Source organism: Pogona vitticeps, chromosome 2 (genome assembly GCF_051106095.1).
Source record: "Pogona vitticeps strain Pit_001003342236 chromosome 2, PviZW2.1, whole genome shotgun sequence".
Classification (NCBI taxonomy): domain Eukaryota; kingdom Metazoa; phylum Chordata; class Lepidosauria; order Squamata; family Agamidae; genus Pogona; species Pogona vitticeps.
The window spans coordinates 33539032-33563526 of record NC_135784.1 but is presented as its reverse complement, the minus strand read 5'-3'; the positions used below and the strand labels follow the sequence as shown (position 1 = coordinate 33563526).

The window sequence follows — 24495 nt, the reverse complement described above, 5'->3', positions numbered from 1 at the left end:
ATCGGAAAACACGGACACAATTTGCACCATACATCTCTATGTTGCACTTCACACATACCAACTCTCAGGTCATTTTACATTGGGCTTATCCAGACAAAATCCTGGTCCAGTTGATCTTGGTTTATCATGGAAGAGAGTGGAGCTTACTGGATATCTCGTCCAACTAAATTACCTTTAGTTATTTCTCTTCAACATTCTTGGGGGAAAAATCCTTAGAAACCTACTTCCCATTAGAGCTATACTTTATATTTTATTTTATCTTACTTTTAATATATACTGTATGTACTAATCAAAAGTTTTCTACTAGGAGCCTTCTGCACAGACGCGAGCTGTATGGAGATGCACTGCAGTGGTAAGGTTTGTCTCCAGGAACAAAATAAATAATGCATGCTTAGAGCAACAACCACCACAACAAAACCCAGAAAGTTACAAAACATACATTGATAATATCAGAGCAAGTGTTCATCCAGATGGCAGCAAAAATGCCAAAATAATCAATGGCAAACCTGATAGATTAGCAGGAACAAATGTTCCGCCTAGATAAGCTTATAGGAGGGGCCAGCTTGAACCTGCTCAACTCTGCAGAGGAAATAATTTGAAAATGCTTGGAGATGCACAAAAGAAGAGATAGCACATAACTGTTGGATCAGGTCTCCATGTCGGTTTGAGAAGGAGCATAGACAAAGAGGTACCAAATCTGCTTATTTAGTTAGTGTGCTTGTGTGTTTGTTTGTTACAATACTAGAGACTGAAGAATGGGTTTTTTGTACCTGAGGTTGGGAGCTGGCAACATGTCTAGCAACCTGAGAGCTGGATGAGTGACAGAGACAATGAATTTTTAAAAAATCAGCAGTGCAAGTGTGTGTAATTCATGAATTAAGTTGAAACATCCACAGCCAGAGAAGCTACAAAGTAAACAAAGAGAATACAATTCCCCCCCACACACACACACACCTTGTAGTGCTGCAGGGTGTTGAGACGCTTCCAGTTGCCCTGGACGACAGACGTCACATCTTCATCAGAGAGAATGAGGTGCCCAGCTAGCCCTGATCTCCACTCTTAACACCAACAGGACACAGAAAAACAGAAAACAACACACAGGGTTGAGAACATCACAAAGCATTTCCATTAGGAGGGCGAGAGGCTGCTTGCCCTGTGTGCTTATCCATGCAGTTAAATATTCATTCTGTAATGCCAGGTAGGGGCAGCCTCCTGGTGCTGTCTCACCCCAGCAAATTCCCAGTGCCTACCTAAGCTTGACCTGGATTTTGGGGGGGCATTGATGCACAGCTGCCCAGCCACCGTTCCTGCATGCTTTTGGCAGAAGAACGGACTGACCACAGGCACTGCAGGCAGAGGGACAAAGTTGCAGAAGGAGAGAAGTGGGGTTCTGTTTAGCAATGGCTCCAGCCATTCACTGTAAACTCTGTCCATTCCCAGCGTTCCCCAGATCTGGCATCCCACTCACCCAAGTCAAGTGCGTCCGGGTCCGGTCGGTGGCAGTAGGGGGTCCCTTTGTAGATCTGGTCAAGGATCTTCTCCTTCACCTGAGTGATTGTGTCGCAGTCTAGAGCCTTGGCCAAGACCCCCTGGGCACCCTCCGGGCCTCCCACTGTGCTCCCCGTTTGAGCGACAGCAGTTAATGTCTGAAACAGGAAAAAGCCCCGTCAGGTTGGTTCCACAGTGGCTCACTTGCCCACCTGCTTCGCGAAGCCACAAAATAGATGCTAAAGATGAGCCCTCGTCCCATTAAGACAGGAAGGGAGAACTGGGAGATGGAAGGGTCCTCAGCCCTTCCTGTGTCTGCCTTTGTTCCCCTAAATGAATATTATTATTATTAATTAATGGATGAAATCCTGTTGATTAGCGTAGTACTTCACACCACAGCTGGCCCACTGAGTCAGTGGGGGATTTGGTGAGTCAAGTCTTCCATACATTCCACTGGTTCGAACACACCTAATCTAGTTTGGATTTATTATGCTGAAGTAAAAGGCAACCAGAGTAGGATCATTGGCATCAAAGGAACTTAAGGAGGATTTGATGCAGCCAATCCACACTGATTGAATGAGCCCACTCTAGCATGATGTAGGATGCTAAGGGTGAGATCAGATGGTTATTTTCAGATCACTTTCACTGGTACCTTCAGCACGGTCTGGTTTGGTTTACATGTCGGAGACCAGATGGCACACACGAAATTGCAAAACAGCCCAACCCTACTCCTTGCCCGGTCTGGACATGTTTCATCTAGTGGCCAGGCTGCTGTCTCTTTTTGGAGTGGGCTGGAGTGATCGGGACTTGATCAGTTTGGATGAAAGAGTTACTTAAAAGATGGCACCCAGCAAAGTGATCCTTTCCGGCATGATCCAACATAACCTTTGTATCGCTGTCTGACCACATCCTAAGCAACAGGATATCAGCAAATTTGCTTTATTCCTTAAAAAGTACGTTTTTCTCATTATATTGACCTTTAGGATGTAGTCATAAATGCCAGGGATTGCATATGTCTACTCAGAAGTAAGTAGACAGGTGAATGTAACATTGCAGTCTTAGTTAATTATGGGTCCTTAACAAAGGTGGTAAAAAGTTATAGTGCAGCCTAATACAGATGCTGTTTCTATGGACGAAAACAAGTTAAAAGTGCAATCCTACACATCTGCTCAGAAGTATGTAGGTTCCATTACATCTAATGGAGCTTACTTCCAGGTATTTGTGTGTAGGATGCAGTTTAAGTGTTTTCTATTCATGGCTTCCTTCTCAGCCCACAAAATATCTCCAGAAACCTATACTGTACTGAAAAATATGTCCACAGAAAAAAATCATAATTGAAGAAAATAGTATGTTAATAAATAAATAAATCTATATAGGGACATAACAACACAGTAGGTCTTATTTAGGAATACATGGTTGCTGGAATCTGTCCCTGCTTGCATTCTGGGTCATGCATAAAGCCACTTGACTCACACATGACAAGGAATTTCAGCAGGGACTCTAATTAGGAGTCATCTGCTGCGGCAGTGCCATCGCTGCTCCTGTGCTGCATTCAGTTACCCAGAGGGATTCTAACAAGTGAATTATAGTTTTGGAAACTGCCATAACAGTTAAACAAACTATTAGCCCTTTTTTCTACTAATAGTCCCAGCAACGTCGGAAGTGTATGCTTGAGCAGGCAAGGATGGGGCCAGCTGGGCTTCCTTCCCTCAGGACTTCAGCCGTGCTCTCACCAATGTGCGATATTCCAGGTCCTCTCGGAGAAGACGGTTGTCATTCAAGGTGTACTTGGCTTTTCCAGTCACCCAGTCCACTGGCCCCTTGTCCACCTGGTGCTTGATTCCTCGGAAGAGCATGTAGAGTGGCTCCCCAACCGAGTCCTGGTGGAGAAAGAGGAAAAGCCTCTTTAGCCATTACACAGGAGCTCTGCCACTCTGGCCCTTCCAGATGCACACACACACACCAGGCTAGATACAAGAGTTTGAGCTAGCAGGTTCAGTAGAAAGGTCACTTAGACTTAAGTCTTGAATTGCTGGTCTGGTCTTAGTACAATCCAAAGTGGGTTGTGCCAGCAACACTACTACTACTACAAAAAAAAACATGATTTAAGTGTCTGGAAGTTCAGTCAGGGCAACCGGACTTCTTTCTTGTTAGGCTGAAATGTTTCATTACTCATGAGTAGCGAAACATTTCAACCAAACAAGAAAGAAGTCCTTTTGCCCTGACTCAACTTCCAGATAACCACACCTGGATGCTGAGAATCTTCACAGACTCATGATTTAAGATGAACAAACGGATTGAAAATACATGGTTTAAGGGCCCCCGGTTTGAAAAAGTTTTAAACTAAAGATTCATTTTTAACCCAAGAGTTCATCAGGAGTCAGACTAAAAAATAAATCAATCAGGTACAGCTGGCATGTCCTCATCAGTGCCGAAAATCTCTTGAACTCAGCCTAGATGCCTGTACCACCAAGGGGTGTGTATGTCTGTGTATATATGGTGTTCCCAACATGTCATAATGTCAAACACTAACTCAATAGCAATGAAAAATTAGAGAGGTACTTAGATTAAGCATCCTTCAGTCTTGAGAGACTATAGTAACGTGCTCTGAATAGAGGACTTGGAAGAGTGTCTAGTGTGGCTGAGAAGGCCATTTCGAGAGTGACAATCCCTTCCACACTGAAGACAAATACAATCTGTCCCCTGTCCAGCTCCCTGATTTTGCTGGGTTCGGGACTGCCTCTTTGCCTTGGCTTGCTGGACAAATGCCTAGAGAGGCATACGGCTAATTTAATTTTAGCAAAGAAGTAGCAAACATAATTATAGCAGGACATGATGATGCATCTTGGTTTCCTCTTCCTGTCGGTGGCTGGAATAGATGGATATCTTACCCTTACAAAGGCATACAGACAGATGGACATCCAGTTGGTCAGCAACTTCTCAACCACTGTTTCTGTCCTGAAAGAGAACCCGGGTTTGTTATGGTTTTGAGCCCCTTCAGGAGTAGCCTGTCCCCCAATGTAGTTCAACACAGATATTTAGGAACCCCTTTCCCCCTTCCTTATTTTTGAGTTACTCTGAACTTGGGCAATGGGGTATTAATACTTGTCACTGAAGGGCTAATGCAGTCCAGTTTGCTTTGCTGTACAATTAACTACACACCAAGGTTGGAATTTGCTGCTGCATGTTGTACCAGTGCCCACTAGTTTAGAATCAGACTCCCACAAGGGAGGAATAGAAAAATCTAAGCAGGGACTTTAATTGTATTTAGAAGCACTTTTGCACACCACTTTTTGGCCCTAACCATTGTTTCCAAAGTACTACACATTCAAATGAGAAACTAACGCGAAATACCACAAGCAGCAAGTAACCCTAAAAGCCAGGTGGAATAAATGGCAATGCTTGCATTAGCCCCTTTGGGATGAAATACCATAACCGGGGTGCAGCTCAAGAAAAGATCCTGTCTTATATTCTCACATGCAGAGGCAATAGGCCACTAAAGGCCATGATGTTCCTCATAGGCAAAGACTCAGGGAGGGTGTGCCCTACGTCCACTGCTTGTGGGGTTTTGTGTTCTGCTGTTGTTGTTTTGGAAGCACCTGACTGCCCTCTGTTGGAACCAGAATGCTAGATTACACACGCCACTGGTCTGATCCAGCAGGAGCTCTTCTGATGCACTTTCGTACAGGTAGTGTTGTGAAAGTCAGTTTTAGGACTACATTTTGCAGAATCCCCTGGCTGGGGAATGTCTGGGATTGACAGCTCCAAAATAGGATTTTTTTTCCTGGCCTCTGGTTCAGAACTAGTTCCCTCCTTCTGGGCAGAGCAAGTGCTTCAGGAAGAGCCCCCGAGGGATCGGATCTTAAGAGTAATGACGGCACGATTTTGTTCACAGGGCGGCCAGTGGTAGGCTCACCAACAGAATAGGAGTGCAGTAGCCACCACTGTTCCCTGGTGGCTGGTTTTCATACTATCTCTAATCCCGAGAGCCGACGATGACGATCACGGCTTATCCAGCCTCCATGTATGAATCCATCTAACTCCCTCACCTGCCCAACCTTCTCACCTTCGCAGCATCAGCTTGGGGTTCTTGGCCACGTATTGCTCCACCAAGTCATTCAGGAGAGTCTTGAGGATGTCTGTGAAGTACTCGAGCTTCCCGTGCAAGGCGACGGTGAGGAGTGACGCGACGTAGGCCCTGTCCCTCGGAGAGAAGGTGCGCTGGATTTCCAGGGTGTGGATGAACTGGGCAGAGGGAGGGGGGGCAAAGCAGACAACTGCGGTTAGGCGGTTCTCTTTCCCAGCCGGGAAGCCAAATTGGCTGGTGGTTCACCTCTTAAGAAGGCACAAGGGAGACGGACACCTCTCCCTCCCCCCCTAAATACGACGTGGCTGTTGATGTCAGAAGCCAAAGGAAGAAATGGCAAAGAGTCTGAGGAAAAGATCCGAATCTGAGGTTTGCCACCTCAGTCATTACATAAATATTGAAATTAACCCCTTCCTAGGACACGGACACACACACACACACACACACACACACACACACACACACACACACACACACACACACACACACACATTGTTGTAAGCCGCCCAGAGACCTTTGGGTAGAGTGGGCAAGTCAAGAGGTTGCAGAAATGTACATGCTGGCCCCAGACACACCAACCAGAAGGAAAGGAAAAATGGGAGGGACACGTAGAGCACATTCACCCTCATCCCTCACAAGGATGGCATGGCCAAGAACGTGAGGACCTTAAAGGACCCTCTTCATTACATCATGCTTCGAAACTGAGCAGGTTTCAAAAAAAAATGGAGGGCAACGGTCGTCTTGTCATCGTCTCTCAGTGTGACTACGGCCTTTCTCGTCACACAGCCAAAGCCCTGCCTGGCAGAACGGTGACGCCAACCACTGACCTGATTTTTTATCATTGACCTTTTAAGCGGGATACCTTGGTAAGAAAGAGCTTGCTGTTGAGGAGATTGGACAGCTGCACCAAGCCTTGTTCCACGGTCTGCCTCCGAGATTCCGGCACGTCCAGGTCCCTTTGCAACGGCGACTCACGGTGACCAGGGAAAAAGATGCGCTCCGCATAGGTCTTATAGTCCAAGAAGGGGATCCCGGTGCCAACTAAGTCACTGGTGAGATCCATCATCTCAGTCATGAGGTCTGGAAAGAAGGGAACCATCCATGTAACGAGGAAGGGGCAGCCTGTGGTCCTCCATGGAGACAAGAAAGAAAGCTACCCGGGCAGACGTTTTGTCCACCTCGCCCAGTACTTTCTGCAGATGATACAAATGGGCAGGAGTGCTCAAACCAGCTTTTTCTCCCTTTAGGGAGGACCCTGAAAACACTATCCAACTCCAACAAGAGTTGGTCACCTACCCATGGCTAATTCTGCTCAGTCCCATGAACTACAGTATTTTTCCGTGTATAAGACGCCCCCATGTATAAGACACCCCCCACTTTTCTAACCCAAAATTAAGAAATCTAAGTGGGGCTTAGCAAGTGGAGGGGAAAGCAGGGATCAAAACCCTGCAGGATCACTTTGATCCCTGCTTTCCCCTCCACTTATTTTTGTTCTTTCCTCAGCTTACTTCCGTCTATAAGACGACCCTCAATTTTTAGTCTTAAGGATTTTAGACAAAAGTATAGTCTTATACATGGAAAAATATGGTAATTTGCCTAATACAGCCGCCTGAAACGGAAGACCAGCCACCCTCCTGGCAGGCCAGAGAGCAGGTCCTCAAAGGATCCTTCCTCACTCTGGCATCCTTAAACTGTGTCTGAATCGGAACTCCCACTATATCCAGCAACCATCGCTGGGGATGAAGGTACTCACATTCAAAATACATCTGGAGGGTTGGGTGAAAGGTACCTTTAAAGCTTTGGTGCTTCTCATACCTGTGAATTCTTTTTTGCACCGATCCCGGACACTCGTTTCCAGATTTTCTAGCTGGATCTGAACTTTTTTGTAATCTCGCAGGGCCTGTTTGCTCTTCCTCCTGGAAAGAGAAGAAAAGAAGGAGCAAAACTGTTCCTTTGGGCAAAGCTCAAGGCCCAGGCTTTGCACTAAGGAACAGGCTAGAGGGGGAAAAAAACAGTTTTTTTTAACTGCAGCCGAAAAAGATCTCAAAATTTGCAGTGCTAAATGACCTAGGGGGTCTTCTGAAGAATGTGAAGTTTTGGATTGAATAAGGAGATCGCAAGGAAACGGGGAGAGAGGAGGACATCGATAGGAAAAGAAGTGCTAGTAATGTGATCGTTCATAATTGCATGTAACTGCAGAAAGATAGAGGCTGCATTAGCAGAATCCTCCAACAGAGTGGAATAAAGGGATCAGAGATTTGCATGCACAGATGCAGCTGCTCTGTGTCTTGAGTATGGGTGTCGCTTATGGAACTTTACTATAGTCCAAGCAGGTGTGTAACCTGAATATCACACGGGTTAAGCAGTGGTGTAGGAACATGGGAAGCTGCCATAAGATCTGCAGGGGATGTCCCTTCCAAGGTGTTTCAAGCTCTGAGGGTGACTGAAGGAGACTTCACTTTCACCCATCACCTTCCTCATAGTGGTAGGGTTAGTGCCCATCTTGTAACTACAATAGTGCCAGGCTAAAGCTCTCCGGGCTGGCCCAGTAATTTACAATGGTCAGTTTGTCTTAGGTAAGACTTTTCCACTGCCTTTTATGAACTGCTGGATACCTCAGTGGTTTAGGTTTCCAGCTGCGGAGCCAGAGGTTTGGAGTTCAGTTCCCCACTGGGCCTCCTTGACAGGGTCTGGACTTGATGCTTTTTGCATTGTCTTTATTTACATTTATTATATTTGTGGCAGGTTTAAGTACCTGGCTGCGGAGCCAGGCGTTGGGAGCCTAATTCCCTACTGTGCCTCAGGTGAGTAGAGCCAGCCTGGGTGGCCCTGGGCAAACTGCACAGTCCCAGGGCACCCCTGGTAAACCACTTCTGATTATTTCTGCCTGGAAAATCCAGTAAGTCGGCTATAAGTCGGAATTGACGTGATGGCACATGATGATGGCAATGAGAAATACGATGCCTGTTTTTGTTATATTTACTGTTCAGTACCCTGATATATTTTGATGAAGGTTGATTTATAAACATTGACATTCATTTATGTATAAACAGGTAGCTTTATGGACTTGGATGGAGACGTCAAAATATCTGGAAGGCACCAGCTGTTGGGGGAAGGCTGGAATGAAACCAGGCCATCTCACCTCATCTTTTTTTCCTTCCTCCTGCTGCTTCTCACCTGTATATGAAGACAATGATGAGCACAATCAAAGCCACAAAGGAAGCTCCAACCCCCAAACCAATCTGGGCCTCCAGGGGGAAGTTGAGCTGGCTCTCTGTATCATACTGGACGCGGCCCAATGAGAAATTCATGTTCCCCATCTGGACCTGCAGGAGGACAAGAGGACAGAGAACTAAACGCTGGAAAATTGGGAGAAGACATCAGCTGTGTCTCAGAGGACCAGGAACCTCAGGAACTTGCAGACTGCACACCCCTAGGATCCCCCTGCCAGCAAACTGGGATACAGAAGGCTGGTCTCTGAGCTTGTGTTTGCTATTGAACAAACAAAGGTTAAATAGGTGCAAAACTAGGCGTGAATCAGAGGATGATCTTCTTTGTGGTGGGTTTGTTGATCATCATCAGCCTTAGAGGGCTGACTTGACAACTGGGGAAGCATTGCTCGGGGAGAGGGCATGTCATCCTTCACTCCCATTCTCTCCCCCAGATTTACGCCTTTCCCTGAAACTCATGGCTTTGTGGGTGGGTGTGCAAACGAGTACATACTTGTTTTCTTCATGCACGCACAAGAGATTATTTATGACTGCAATGTTTCAAGCACAATTACATTCTTCTAAAAATGCTGGACAGAGAAGAGCTTGGAAAAGTTACTTATGGAGGATTCTGGCAAGTGTAATCTAAAAAAGTAACTTTTCCCAAGCTCTGGGCTTATTCCAGATGGAACTCTGAATATATATTATTTCCTTCTCCATCCCACTATTCCATCCCCTCTTTCACTCCTCCCATGCCAGTTGCCAATTCTTCTCCCATGATTTCCTTGTACTCTTCCTTCTCCCCGCATGGGTTCCCACCTCTTTCCCCCTGCCCTCCGTCTGGGTCAAATCCCACCACTTACTGTGAACTCTGGCAGTGAGTCTGTACCTTCCCGCTTGGCCCGGTGCTGCGGTGCCGGCTGCTCATTGGGGGGTTCGCAGTAGAGGTGGTTCTTTGTGAGGGTCTTGACGGCGCAGATCCCTACCCCAATCATGGCTTTCACCTCCTCTTTGTAAATGGCCAGGTCCAGATTCTCTCCCTGCAGGAAGGGACAGAAGGCCAGCCTTATAAACACAGAAGTTACTAGTCTGGAAAAAAGAATGCTAGCTTGCTGAGAAAAGGGAGACATGAGGGTCCCATCCCTCCTCCATGTCTATATGGCCAGCAGAGGAGAAAATGGAGTTTTCTGTCTTTCCCCCCATCAGCTGGCTCGCCTGCCTGCACGCCGTGCCCATATCAACTTGAACCCACCAGATTTCACAAGCAAACTCAAGGTTGGTTCAGGTCAGCCCCTGGATCAAAGACAGCCAGGGAATGCCAGGATGTGCAGAGAGTGCGAGGAAAGCGTCCTGCCTGAATCCTGGAGAGCTGCTGCCAGAGCTGACTGTTCTGATCTAGATCGACCAATGCTCTGATTCTGATCAAGGCAGCTGCCTCTGCTATTGTGCCCCCTCCTCTTTTGCTTTGAGTTAGTACCAGGCAGAGTGGAGAAGAGTTACTGTTTGAGACAACAGCTGTCTGCATCCGTCAGCCCAGTCATGGGTCACACTGGGTGGGGGATGCTGGAAGTCCCAAGGTTTGAAACCAGGCTGCTGCTGAAATACAAGGTCGAACAAGGCAGAGATGGAAGACAATCTCCGGCTTTGGGAAGACAATTGGGACAGTTGCAGGGAGGGTGATGTTAATAAAAGGGTGCAAGGAAGGGATTGCAGAAAAGCAGAGCCTCCAGATCCCCGACCAAGAATGGTATGTCTACAGTTTGAACAAATCCAAAATGTGTCAAGGGATGCAAGCTAATCACCCATTTTCTATCTTTAGAAAGAGGCAAACTATTGAGACATCTGTGGCCTGTTGGTATTCACCATATCCTATCAGCCTGCAGCCATTTCCTAATAAATATCATTAATATAACAAGCCATGGCAAACAGATGGCACTGGAGGAGATGGGTGTCCCTTTGAAAGGTATTAGAACTTGCAAATATAAAAAGTGATGACGTTTGCAGCAAGGACGCATGAAAGCTGCCAGATTAAGAGTCCGAGAGGTTACCTACCTGTAACCATAGTTCTTCTAGTGGTTCTCTGTGAATCCACACAATTGGGTTGTTCTGCGCCTGCGCTGAAGCCTCTTGGAAGTTTCTAGAGCTTAAAGACACATGATTAGTGGGGCGTTCCCCCGTGGAGCGCATGCTCCGCCCACCACTGATCCCCTCAGTTCCTGAAAAATGCTTAGAACACTTTGAATGTTCTACAGCCGATGAAGGGCGTTTCAGGGCTGGTTTAGCCGGAAGGATTGCATGAGTCAGTATCGAATGTTGCGACAATGTCAAGGAGGAGATGGAGAGAGTGAAGGTGAGTATTGGGGTGGATATGGTAAAGTATAGCGGACCCTTTTAGGCTCATCATAGTATAACTGTTCTTGAGGATCGTCAAGTAGATATGGGTCATATTGGTGGTATCTATCTCTTCTATCATCCCGGAACTGGTGCCGATACAATTGTAGATAATAGCAGCACTCCCAGTGTGGGAGGTCATACAGAGCAGGTGATAAATGTCTTCTTTTCTCCTGGTGTTTTCTAGGAGAGTGGCGAGACGAATCGGAGCCAGATAGTTCAATTGGAATTGCCCGCCCTGATGATGCAGGGCTCGAATGGGCTGAGGCCTGGCTGGAATGAACATCAGCCGGAGAGAGAGGCCAATACTTGGCGACAAGCTACCAGCAGAGGCTGGAGCTTGGGCTGGAAGTAGAGATGGGTCATCTCTGTCAGAAAGAGACCGGAGCATCTCTAGATGACTCTTCCAGGATGGAAGAGTCGGCTGTGGTGGGTCGAGCTGAGTGGACTTTGAGGGTCTTTTCGGTTTCTTTGAGGTTGTCTTGTCTTTTTTCTTTTTAGAAGACTCTAAGAAACCGAGCCGAGGCCTTTGATTTTGAAGCAGACTTCGACTTCTCCTTATGGTGAGGAGAAGGAGTCGCTGGGCTGGAAACGGGCATGGGGGGATTTTGCTGATCGGGTTGAGGGTCTGGAGATTGTGCAGACTCCATAGCGACTGAAGGTGGGTTCAGAGAGGTAGGATCTCAGTTTTTGTAAACACAGTTTTAGCACTGGTTTAATTAGCCTTTTAGTCGGATGTTGTTCTCCAAGGCAGAAAAGGCAATGGTTGTGGCCGTCAGTGAGCAGGATTTTATTTGTGCACACTGCTTGAAAGGCCCGGGGGGGGGGCATAAAAGAGCGGGAAAAAGGGGGAGAGGAAAAAGTTGTGGGGGAGGAGCAGGATCAGCAAATGTGGGCAGAGAAAAAACTGGAATAAACTCACAGGGGAAACGTCCAATAAAGAAGACTGAAAAGGAATTTGAAGAAAATAAATGGTGATTTAATGGAAAGTATGAATTCAATAGATCGCTCTATTTCTCCGAAACAGGTCTAGCCAAAAGGAACTGAGGGGATCAGTGGTGGGCAGAGCATGCGCACCATGGGGGAACGTCCCACTAATCATGTGTCTTTTAAGCTCTAGAAACTTCCAAGAGGGTTCAGCGCAGGCGCAGAACAACCTAATTGTATGGATTTACAGAGGCCACGAAGAAGAATTAGAAGTAGACCTTGGGACGGTTACTTTTTTGGACTGCAACTCCCAGATTTCCCAGCTAGCATGGCCTGTGGCTATGCTGGTTGGGAGATTTGTGGGAGTTGCAGTCCAGAAAAAATGATGTCTCCAAGCTCTGATCAGAATAGGTATTGTGGATCAAGGCGACAGTGAAAAGGGGCTGAATTTGCACGGTTCTGTTTGAATCAGGTGATTATCTTGTCCTGGGATTTTTGGGAGGAGTGGTTAGTACCTTGAGTGATACAGAACTGGAGAGGAAGAATTGCAGTTGCTGCTTCCTGCCCTCCTGCTTTCATACATATTGCCTAGTTAAGGTGTCCACCGCTATGTGATGCAGCCACTGGCCCTGGTGAATTTAGAAAGGCCAGAGTGAGGAACCTGTGCAGCTCTTGGAGGTACTGAGCCCCAACTTCCATCTGTCCCCGGGCAGCATGACTAGCAGTTAGAGATGATGGGAGAAGGTAGATGCATTCATGGGAGAAGTGGCCTTTTGCTGTGATCGTTAAATAGAGCCTCTTAACATCAGAGGCTGCATACCTTTGAATGCCTATTGCTTAAGAAAATCAGTGGGAGAGAGTGATTGTTTCCCTACTCTCTTTGCAGACTGAGAGCCTGCAGTTGAAAAACATGTTTTAAAAATACAGATACTGGACTAGGTGGAGCCCTGGGTCTCACCTTGGTCTCAGCCTCTTAAGTACTCAGCAAGGGAAAACTCTTGCAGAGAAACAGAGCTTGGAGGAGTTCTGTTTTTGTTTTGCATTCGAATGTCTAGAACCTAGAAGCTGTAGCCCAAAGTTGGCAAGGCTATTCTGGGAGTTATAATACGGAAAAGTCATTTTTCTAGGTTAACACCTTCTAAACAAATATTCTGGGAGATTCTGGCCTCTACTGCCCTACAATATACCATTTTTGCTCAGGCGCCAAATTTAGAAGATGCCTTTCTACAAATCACCTTCTAGAAACAGCTCACATCAAGGGGCTGTGTTTTCCCCACAATTCCATGCAACTACAGAATGGTACTTCTCTGCATACAATTGAATACTCAAGAGACTGTTGAATGTAACTCAAAAGATAAAAAGACAGACAAGGTTTTACTGTAAGAAAGTCAGGATATGGTGCCATGAAGTGACATGAGGGGGCAGGGTCATGAACATTTCCTTGTATCCTTCCTATGACTAGCAGAGGTTTGCACAAAAAGTACAAATCAGATCAGTTCTCTATCTATCTATCTATCTATCTATCTATCTATCTATCTATCTATCTATCTATCTATCTATCTATCTATCTATCTATCTATCTATCTATCTATCTATCTATCTATCTATCTATCTATCTATCTATCTATCTATCTATCTATCTATCTATCTATCTATCTATCTATCTATCTATCTATCTATCTATCTGTCTGTCTATCTGTCTGTCTGTCTGTCTGTCTGTCTGTCTGTCTGTCTGTCTGTCTGTCTGTCTGTCTATTTATTGGCAGTCTTTACAAAGATGGTTGTTATTTTTAGTGCACAATTTAGACATACAGATTGCCAGCAGCCAGTAACACATGGAATGGATGGCACCTCCTGCTTACTGGGATTCCCCCCCCCCATTTACCTCCACAGAGATGACACTCCCAGGTTTGTGACGATAGGGTTTGCTTTGATCCTCCGTGTTGAGGGGCTTCAGGACGGGGTCCACCTCATAGGAGAAGCCAGTTGGATGGAAGGAACTGAAGTCAAACACGAGATTATCCAGCACAAACTCCACTTTAACTTGTATGGAGTGAGGCAACTGCTGGATGGCTGGCGTTTTGCACAAGATAAGGCTGGAAGAGTTGACCTCACAGGGTTCTTCGAACTAGGACCAGAAAGGAAGAAAAGTGAATGGCTAGGCTCTGGAGGCTAACTTTCTGGAAATCCTCCTTTCCCAGGGAATCCTGAAGTCACTCTTGGTGAATGGTGAGAGATGCAGGACAAAGAAAAAGGAGAAACTTTTCATAAAGCACATGGTTTGAATGGTACAACTCAGTTCCAAATGATACAGTGATGGCTTGCCATCTTGGGCAGTGTTAAAAGAAAATGGTGGACAAATTGATGAGGAGACAGAAATGTAAGTCATGGCCCTCTAGATCAGTGGTTCCCAACCTTGGGTCCCTGGATGTTCTTGGACTACAACTCCCAGAAGCCTTCATCACTGGCTGTGCTGGCCAGGATTTCTGGGAGTTGGAGTCCAAGAATATCTACCAACGCGATGTTGAGAACCCCTGCTCTAGATGTCGCTGGACTGTAACTTTTTCCACTCTTCACCACTTTGATGAAGGACATTGCACTTCTGGAGGGGCAAATTAAGCACTCCCCAGCTTGGAAGTAACACATTAACAAGTTATAGAATGGATTTTCGTATTTCACCCTTAGAGGAAAAGTGAGGTATAAATATAGCAGATAAATTAATAACAGTGATGGCATAACTACATCACATTGTTATTTTAACTTAACAAGGGATATAATGTCACTCCTTCTGTAGGGAGTAACTGTAACTTTTTATTTACTTTTTATAGTTACTGCGCGATGTGACCTCACTCAGTGGTGGAGGTGGAATATTCACTCCTTGGCTTGTGCTGTGTCTCATGCTGCAGCCTTAACACGGGCTCCTGTGCTGGGAGGGAGGGGTTTAAAGTAACTAAAACTAATGATTCTAGTTACTTTTGAGAAAGAGGATATAGCATTACATCTAAAACCTTGCAACTGTAAGAGCAACTAACAGCTTTTCACATCCTAACTGGAGAAGCACTGTAGGACTATAAATACAATTAAATACAGTTATTATGAATTAACTTTCCAAGCTCTGTCCGGCCTCTAGATGGTTTTGGGAACTGAACTTTTGTGGAGAACTTTTCTGTTAAGAATGTGTAAGGAGGCATGCTGCAGGTTTAGGAAAGCATTTATTCATTACTGGCCAAGTAAAGGTAGTCTATAGAATCAAAAGGCAGTCTATAGAATCAAAGCCAGTATATAGCTATACAGTAGGGGCCCCCTTATCCACGGGATCAGTATCTACTGATTCACTTATCCACAATCTGAAAATATTAAAAGAAAAAAAAACTAGAAAAAACTACTTTTGTGTATTACCAGAACCAGCCACTAGAGGAAACCAGAGGCCGTGCTAGGAATACTCGTCAGACAAGAACATATAGTATGGTCTCTACCACACTCTAGTGGCCAGTTCTGGTAATTCATGTGAAAAACAATTCTTGTTTTTTACTTCTAAGAGAATGCTATTGATTGGGGTATAGCTGGGCATGGATTCAGATACCAAGGAAATCCATTTATAGCACAATTTGTTCATGTAACTGCTAGACACAGGGAAAATATCTTCCATCCTGGAGCAGGGATACACCCTTCTACCATCCCCACAGTCAACCTACTTGCTGGACGCTGCAGAGAGCATTCTTGGGGCATTCTGTCTCCGGGATAATCCTACGCCACCGCCCCAGGCCTCGGCGTCGGCGCTCCACTGGTGAAACTGTGACGCGGATTCGGGGCTGCTTCACGACATCGAGGTTATGCCCCCGAACCCGGATCTCTCTCCCGCCACTGAAACACATTTTTGAGACAACAACCCATCATGCTGTGCCTTCTCGAAAATGCTCCCTGATATTACCATCTTCTATACAAGAAGAGTGGGTGTGCAAAAGAATATCTGCAGACCAGCAAGCTTGCACCACTTTGCAGCACTTTGTTCAGGAAAGGGATCACCCCAGGACAGAACAGGGAGGGCTTAGAACCCTGGACTAAGGAACAGTCAAGAGACAACTGTTTGATTGTGACTAGTTGTAACAGGCCCATGTTGTGTGTTGCACACTATTGATTTCATTGGAATGCTCTGCAGTATAGAGCCCAATATCCATAAATATTATGATTACTGTTGTTGTCCATCCTGCTAGCTGTGTCAAACACAGCCTTCTCGTTTTTAAGAAGGATGGCTGTGGGGTGGAGGAAATCTTTCACCTGCGATCTTCAAGCACATTTGGCAGTAAGCGTGCCCCGTGTTGCATGCCATCCTACATTATCTCAGCTGTCTCTTAATGTAGGATTGCATGCAGCACAGGTCACACTTACTGTTAACTGTGTTTTAAGATCTCAGGTTTTTCTATAGCAACAATGACCTGCCTTTTAAGACAAGCCACATCCAAAAGAAAGGAGACAGACAATTTACACCGCATGTGCAGGGACGTGCTGAGTGCACTGCAGCTGCTAACCCAGCAGCATGTGAAGAGTGGCAGGTTCCTCCCCCCCCCACAGCCTTCCTGAAAGTGCATTGTTACCTATGGAAGCTCTTGGATGGTTCTGCATAGGTGATGTTAGGGTCCAAGGTATATTTGAAGAGGGGATTTTCCAACCTCCGCTCCTGATTCCCATATTTAATGGTGACCGGAAGCTCCATGGACGCATCACTGGGGCTTGTCAGGCACTGCAGCAAATCCTCCTGCACCTCAGAATGTCTTTGGGGATGGGCAGGCACGTGGAGAAAGAAAGAGAGGACTGGTTTTATTTATTGGTTGCTTTCAAGGAGATACAATCTGAGCTTTGCAAAAAAAGCCAGAAAGTAAAATCAGAAAAAAACCCACAATCTAAACAAAAAAGTGGGAGACACAGATTCCTGAGCGTGCCATCTGTTCTAAAACTGGCAAAAGACACAGAAAGCTGCAACATACTCCTGAGCTCACCTTTATACAGGTCAGGTATATGCCTGGAGTTTCATATTAAAAGAAGAAGAGGAGGAGGAGGAGGAGGGGTACCAGGCTAAGGAGCAAAATGCTACATGGATCTCCTCCTGGCCCCTTCAGAGATATATTGATCACTTTCCTTTAATTTGCTTTAGCCCATTTTAATTTAAAATTCAATAAAACCTCAATAAACATATATATTAAAAACCAAAAGGCAAGTTTCTAGTCCTCATGGTGAAATAAGGTAAAATTTAAAGCAGTGGTGGATTATGCTGGGAGGTATAGGCGAATTCCAGGTTCCTTCCAGAAGGCCTCCTTCAAAGTTCTTGTTACCTCAGAATGGAGACAGGGCATGAAGGCAACTGATCCACTAATATCATGTATAGGGTACTGTAAAACATAGAGGCAAGCAATATCTTCGGAAGATTCATTGGGGACTTAGCTCAAGGGGTCACACTTTCAAAAGCCAGGCCTGTGGGCAGAATCTGAAAAAGCAGTGGTTGTTGTCTCCAGGCCCCCCTGTTTCCTCTTACATGTAGCAAGGAAAGTTTCCAACCAGAACGCTGATTTTGCTGGGGTTTCCAGTCAACAGCTTGGAGCCCTTTAGTGTGAGGGCCGTTCCTCCGGCCTTGGGACCTTGGGACGGAGAAAGGAAGCTCAACTCCGGGTTCTGCATGGACGGAGGAAAAGGGAGAAATGAACATTTAACTGAAAGAATTCAAAAGCAGGAGCTGTCAGTGCCCTTGTTCGGAGAAGCTGCTTGAATGGCACGGCAGAGTTCGGATGACAGCTCCAGGATCCCTCCTGCCACCCGAGGGGATTCTGGGAGTTGTAGTCCAAAACTATAACGTTTTCAAGCTCCACTGTGGCCATGACAGCCGTGTCCTTCTGCAGCTCTTGCTGCTTCCCTTTATAAAGGAAAAGGGGTGATTTTAGCCCTCTTGCTGCTTCTGAAACAGTTTTCACACTTTTTACTCAGGAAACAAAAATCCCTTCCGCTTCGGCAGCTGTTCTGCAGGAGAGGCGGCAAGGAGAAGAGGACAGAGCAGCGAGCTAGCGCCTTTCCAAAGGCTGGGACAAAACGATCTGCCACCAAGGGCCCAGAAGCAAAGAACCTGGTCAGTGGAGGAAAGACAAGGATGTGTGGCATCATCACGAGGACACAGAGTGATAAAGAGTTCTGAAGGGACACCCCCCACACACACACAATCCTCAGTCCTGGAAGCTACCGACTTCCCTGGCAGGTGTTCCAGGTAAGCAGCAGACTCTGCCGGTGCCTCTTGGCCGTCCGTTGCACGTGCTCCGCCCAACACTGTGATGGTGGAGGACGGCGCCGTAAGGCGAGGCACAGCCCCACTCCCACCGACGTGTCTGCCACCCGAAGAGGACTCTGGTGCCATTGCACACTTGACTTTCCTCACTCTCCCACAAGGGGCCGTCGAGCGTGGGGAAAACGCCCAAGTCTGCTGACATTGTAATGTATGCCATTTAGTACAGGGAGGGTAAAATGTGTCTGTCGGGAGGTTTTGTGCCCCTCCAGCTGTTTCTGTGCCCTCAGCTCTCTTCTGAACCCTCTCTTCTACCAGAGAACAGTGAAATCTTCCAGGAGCGGCAGTTCACCGGGGGGGGGGGAGAGGGGAGGGAGTGGTCACCTGACATCATTATATCAACCAGAAGTGGATTTCCAGCAACCATTTTACTTCTTTCTCCCTCCCCCCTCCTCCCCCCTTTTTTTCTTCTGGACATTTCTGGGAGTCTTTGTGGCTCTTCCCCAAAGGTCACTCGAAGAAGAAAAGTAGGCCCAGGACTTGCCAAAGTGGCCCCCCGGGTGCTTCTGTGGGCATGGGGAGGCCATTCCTACTTCTGCCGGCAGCCCCGTTGTTCTTTCCCCCCCCCACCGAGGGGCCCCCTGAGAGCTCCTGACCAAGGGCGGCCCACTTTACCTGATAGGTGAACACATGGCCGAAGACGCCTTGTCCTCCTCCGAGAACCCCCACGACCACGTGCCCAGACCTCTCTGTTCCGCTTCCACCCGTGGTGCACTCGATACTGCAGGACAAGGGCAGAAGAGAGGATGGAGAAGAATCCCCCACCAAGGGGCACCACATGGGCTGCTCTAAACCTGAGTTAATGAGAGGGGGGGCACTTTTAGCTCTCAGCCTGGCTGCGGAGGAGACATCACCCACCTGAACCGTCATGCTGGCGAGCCATTTCTGGTCCCTCTGCAATCTCATGGCTTGGCTCACTCACATAAGCTTCCTGGAGTTATTTCAGTCATTCACTCCACTTTTTTTTGAGTGGAGTGGACGATGGTGCAGGTGGATCAGGTCAACATATGACCATGAGGGTGGGTGGTTCTGACTTCCATTGGGGGTTGGGGGTATGGGGATTATTACTTGGTATTTGGGTACCTTTCAGCTCCATTATTCTACGCAGTGTCATCACCAGCTTCTTTCTTCAGAGCAGAAGTAGGCAATTCCCAAGGGCCAGGGATCCACATTGCCTCCCCCTCCAAATAATATGGTGCCACACTCCCCCTCCTCAAGTCTACTGCCAGGCTGCCAGAAGCTGGCAATGCAGCATCAGCCCCAAACCTGTTCAGTCTTAAAAGACAGATGGGTAGAGATGGGCATGAACCTCAGTTTGGAGGTTCGTGCCAGTTTTTAGGCATGGCATCACCACCTCCCCCAATGGATCCTCCACTCACCAGCCGGCACATGCTCTTCTCCTCCACCTCCTCTTTGGCTGTTCAGTCATTCTCTGGCAAGAACATGGGCTTTCCTGCCCTACCTCCTGGGTTGATTGCCCACTCAGACAAGGAGGCAGGACAGGCAACTCTGTGCTCCTGCCAGGGACTAGCTGAATAGCCAAAGAGGAGGGGGGTGGAGTTTGCTCCAACTGACGAGTGGGTCATTGGCTGAAAAGGCAGGGGAAAGGAACACGTGGACCTGTGGTGCCGTATGTATGAACCAGCACGAACCTCTGAACCGAGGTTCATGCCCAGCTCCATAGGCGGGGGCATGCACCTTGTTTTGAAACCTATTAAGGTTCCTGCAAGCCCTAATCATTATGAAAACGCAACATGCACTCTGTATATGCCTTGTTTGAAAGCAGAATGGCTTGTTTTCAAGGAGTCTTTGCTGGCCAATGGAATATAGCACCCTCTGCCACAAATGCAACAAATTAGATGGGTGTGATCACAGAACTATTATCTGCATTTTTTCCAAGAGCAGGTCAGGCCATAAACATGTCTCCAGGTTGCAGCTGGAGGCAGGAAACCTCAATGTCAACTCCCGCAACATTCACCTGGAGGTCAATTCCCATTGGTTGTAGCCATCAGAGCTAATGATCAGGAATGCTCTAGTTCAGTAATTCCCAACCTTGGGTTCCCAGACGTGTACTAGAAACAGTGCAGTAGTGCCTCGACTTACGAACACCCCTACCTACGGACATTTCGACTTACAAGCAGCTCCACTCGCAAAATTTTGCTTTGACTTGCGAGCAGAGCTTCAACCTATGAACAGAAAAAGGCAGGGGAAAAGGCGGGAAATTCGAACCGTTGGTGGCGAAGAGGCAGCTTCTTTGTAGCTCTTTCGCCCCAATGGTTAGAGAAGGGGGGGGGGTCAGGGAACTTTTTTTACTCCTGCGGCAGAGTAAAAGGAAGGAGAGGCGGGGGTGGCTCCGGATTGCCGCCAGGCGCAGGGAGCCAGTGCACTCCCTGCCCATCCCCGGCACGGGTCTACTCATGAATAAGGGCCACCGAAGGCACGGGTCTACTCATGAGTAAGGGGCACCGAAGGCCTGGGGCATGCAAGTCGGAGGGGCTCCTCCGTGGACGGGGCGTGAGGTGGCAGCGCAGGAGAAGGAAGGAGAAGCGGGGTGCCTCCAGTTTGCCGCTGGGCGTGGGAAGCCAGCGCACTCCCTGCCCATATCTCTGGCATGGATTTACGCATGGGTAAGGGCCCCCTCCACCATGGCTGGCCCCGCTGCTGCTGCTGCCTCGGCTGCCGCACACTGCCAGCCAGGGCCTCTCACCGGCCGCCATCCGCTGGGGAGCGAGTGCCATCAGAGGAGGCTTCAGTCTTCCTGGCAAGGCGCTGCTTTTTTGCTTTTTAGAAACTTCTGGGTGGGTTTCGGCTGAGGTGGGTTATGTTTCTGTGCTGTGGTGTTTGTTTTTGGTGATTTTTTTTTTTTGCAGTCCCAGCATGGAGATTGCTCGATGTTTATTTTTTTGGGGGGGGGTGTTTTGGGTTTTTTTGCAGCCTTCGGGGCTTGCTCTGTTTATTTTTGGTTGTTTTTTTTTAAAGCCCCAGTGCCTTCAGATGGGGTTTTCTGTGTGCTTTATTTTTTTTTAAATGCTGGAACGGATTAATCCAGTTCCCAGGCATTTCAATGGGAAATAGTGCTTTGATTTACGAGCATTTCAACCTACGAACACCATTCCGGAAACGGACTAAGTTCGTAAGTCAAGGCACCACTGTACTAGTAAAATTCACAGAAGCCGTTACCACTACCTGTGCTGGCCAGGATTTCTGGGACTTGTAGTCCAAGAGCATCTGGGGACCCAAGGTTGGGAAACACTGCTCTAGTTGGTGTCCCTCAATACAACATATGGAGGGTTACAGATTCCCATAACTTGATACAAACCTTTCTTTATCTTTTTTTGCGGTAGGAGCTAACAGTGGCAAATATTCAAGGCTTCTTTTCTAAGATTTTAGTAGCATTCTATCACACAGATATTACTGCGGTAAAAGAATTACGGTGGCAATTAAGTAAGTTTGGGAGGCACTAGCAGGAGCATCAGCTACCCAGCCTGGCCCCCTAACTTGGAACATCGCAGTGATCAGAGTAATTAGGTTGCCTGGATTTTATTGGTTTTTGATGCCCTGCAGCTCTTCAAACAGAAGACAAGAAAAGACTGCCAGCAAAGTTGTCGCAAAGTTTTGCTCTGGAGGTTCCTCGTTGTTTATATCTTTGACCTGCTAGTTTCTGTTGACTTTGCAAGATTTTCTTGTACATGATGCCTGTCTTGTAGTTAGTTACTTGATCACCTTCCCTCCCTGGGCCTGATCCTGTGAACGCTGCTTGAACCCCAGCTAGTCTGTGATGTAAAGACACTAGCACTAAAAACACATGGTGGGAAGTGAAATGTTGGTGTTGATGGGGGGGAAAAGGGATCTGTTTAATATGAGAGGGCAAAAATTTTCACCTACCAGTGACCATATCATGGGTCGGAGGATACAATATCAGCTCTTTGCTAGGAGAACGTGGGAAATTCACTTACCTGCTAGAGATCTGGTACGCCACAGGGTCAACCTCACAGGGGATTCCTGCCACAGTAACTGTCTCAGCAATATCTTCATGTTTCTGACCAAGGTTTGAACCAGTGATGGTGATTCTGGTGCCACCTTCAACCAGTCCAGTTAAAGGATAAACCTGAAAGGGATGTCCAAACACATGTACACTTAAGACTATATATGGAACTCGGAACTTTCAAAATTGCATTGAGAACATCATCACCCATCCTACGAGAGACCAGTTATTATTAGTTTTGTTTCGCAATATGAGACAGTTCATAATAGGAGACAGCTATCATTACTGCACCTTTGTTTGGAAAACTCTAGAGCAGGGGTCTCAAACATGCAGCCCGGGGGCCACTTGCGGCCCGCCGAACAATAGTTTGTGTCCCCCGCCTTGCCTGCCCCCCCCAAGCGCCCACGCATCCTCTGCTGTCAAGAGTCAAAAAAAGCCTAGCCTTGCTCTCCGGCTCTCTCCCAAGACAGCGCCTCTTGCACCCTCCATCCGGAACTGCAGCCTGCTAACCAGCCCGCCTGGCTAAGGAAACTCCTGGGCGGCTTCCTCAGGCTCTTGCTCCGCTTGGCGGAAAATCTGATGCGGACCAGCCTCACCTAGACTCTGCCTCCAGCTGCCCCCAGGTAAATTGAGTTTGAGACCCCTGCTCTAGAGCATCCAAAAACATTGAGCTAAGAAAGATTGTAAGCACAGACTGGATTTCTCAAAGGCAGGTGGAATGTGATTAGATAGATCTCAAGATCCCTTAGAGACCACCTGAGTCCACCCACCAATCATTTTTTCCTCTCTGAAGATGCCCTCAGAGGTCTCTAGCAATGTCAGGGATTCTTCATTTTAAAGGCAATTTTGGTGATGGTGGGATAGAATCTCACTTGATTCGTGAGGATTAATGGATGCATAATCCAAGCAAAGGGCAGGCGAGCACTCCTCTCTGACACAGTGGCCCACAACGGGTGCCGCACAGGGGCTCTGAGGCAATGAGGAACTTCCTGCCTAGCCACTGAGGCAGGCAACTGTGAACCGAGGCCAAAGGAAAGCGACAGGCCCCCAGGTTTTGAAATTCTCCCCTCCCTCCGAACTTCCTAGTTTGTAGGATGAGAAGATACGGCTGGGCAAGCTTCCAAAAATACAGGGAGCTAAAACGGATACGAGGGGGTCAGGAGGAGCCCACCATTGCTTATCTCCATACTGTGCTCTTTGCAGCAAGGTAAAAAGTTCACCACAGCTGGCGACTGGGGGGGGGGCTCTCTCGCTCTTAAAAGCAAAAGCAGAACCACTTCGGTTCTAGGACTGGCTGGAATGTGAAGTGCCATGTCCTGCCGCTCATGAGACCACCAGATTTTTCTGTCTGTTTCTTTTTAGAGAAATAGCAATATTTGTGTGTAGCTGGAAAAAACAACCCTGTTTCTTGGTCCTTTCAAGCTGAACAAATGCACTGCATGCCATAAGTTTTCTTTGACCAGCATCTACTTCTGAGGATCAAATTCTACACATCTGGTGGGCTTGAAAAGTGTATCACCTACCACATCTGACCTGGTCTAATTTTGGAATCTAAACAGGGCAAGGCTTAGTTAGCGTTTGGATCGGAGATCACCTGGGAATCCCAGAGATCTCTAAAGAGGGCTCAGGAAGAGTCCTGTCTGAAGCCCTATAGAGTTGCTTCCCATCACATTTGACAATAGTGGGAAAGGAGAGAGTCTGCTGGTCCTGTCCCCTGTATGCTTCATTCAGGCTGTCAGTGCTGTGGTTCCCAACCTTGGGTCACTAGATATTCTTGTGCTACGATTCCCAGAAATCCTGGCCACCACCTGCTGGAGGCTTCTGGGAGTTGCAGTCGAAGAACATCTGGGGACCCAAGATGTTTAGGAACCACTGTATTAGTGTTAAAAGCAATGTGAACATCTACCAACTTGTGGACTACATGTGGCCTATAGGGATTGAAATGCCACCCACAGCAAATGTTACTTTTTTAAAAAAATTGGCTGAAAAAGTCCCGTTGTGCTATCATTTCAGGGTCCAAGGTATCTGGCTGTGGAGCCAGAGGTTGGGAGTTCAATTCCCCACTGTGTCTCTTGTGAGTAGA

General features: G+C 47.2%; 1 protein-coding gene across 4 annotated transcripts in view; it reads right to left on the bottom strand.

Moving 5' to 3' along the window:
• PLXNB1 (plexin B1) overlaps nucleotides 1-24495 on the bottom strand; it is a 160638-nt gene that overhangs the window by 6000 nt on the left and 130143 nt on the right. For all 4 annotated transcript variants that reach the window (XM_020808809.3, XM_020808810.3, XM_078388778.1 and 1 more), the window contains 15 exons: nucleotides 22384-22535; nucleotides 19043-19148; nucleotides 17633-17769; nucleotides 16698-16874; nucleotides 15798-15966; nucleotides 13988-14230; nucleotides 9648-9824; nucleotides 8753-8901; nucleotides 7391-7491; nucleotides 6438-6655; nucleotides 5555-5733; nucleotides 4380-4446; nucleotides 3222-3368; nucleotides 1469-1646; nucleotides 955-1058 (listed from right to left, as the gene is read on the bottom strand). In XM_020808809.3, coding sequence (XP_020664468.3) covers nucleotides 955-1058; nucleotides 1469-1646; nucleotides 3222-3368; nucleotides 4380-4446; nucleotides 5555-5733; nucleotides 6438-6655; nucleotides 7391-7491; nucleotides 8753-8901; nucleotides 9648-9824; nucleotides 13988-14230; nucleotides 15798-15966; nucleotides 16698-16874; nucleotides 17633-17769; nucleotides 19043-19148; nucleotides 22384-22535 — 2304 coding nt within the window. The remainder of the gene's footprint in view (nucleotides 1-954; nucleotides 1059-1468; nucleotides 1647-3221; nucleotides 3369-4379; nucleotides 4447-5554; nucleotides 5734-6437; nucleotides 6656-7390; nucleotides 7492-8752; nucleotides 8902-9647; nucleotides 9825-13987; nucleotides 14231-15797; nucleotides 15967-16697; nucleotides 16875-17632; nucleotides 17770-19042; nucleotides 19149-22383; nucleotides 22536-24495) is intronic.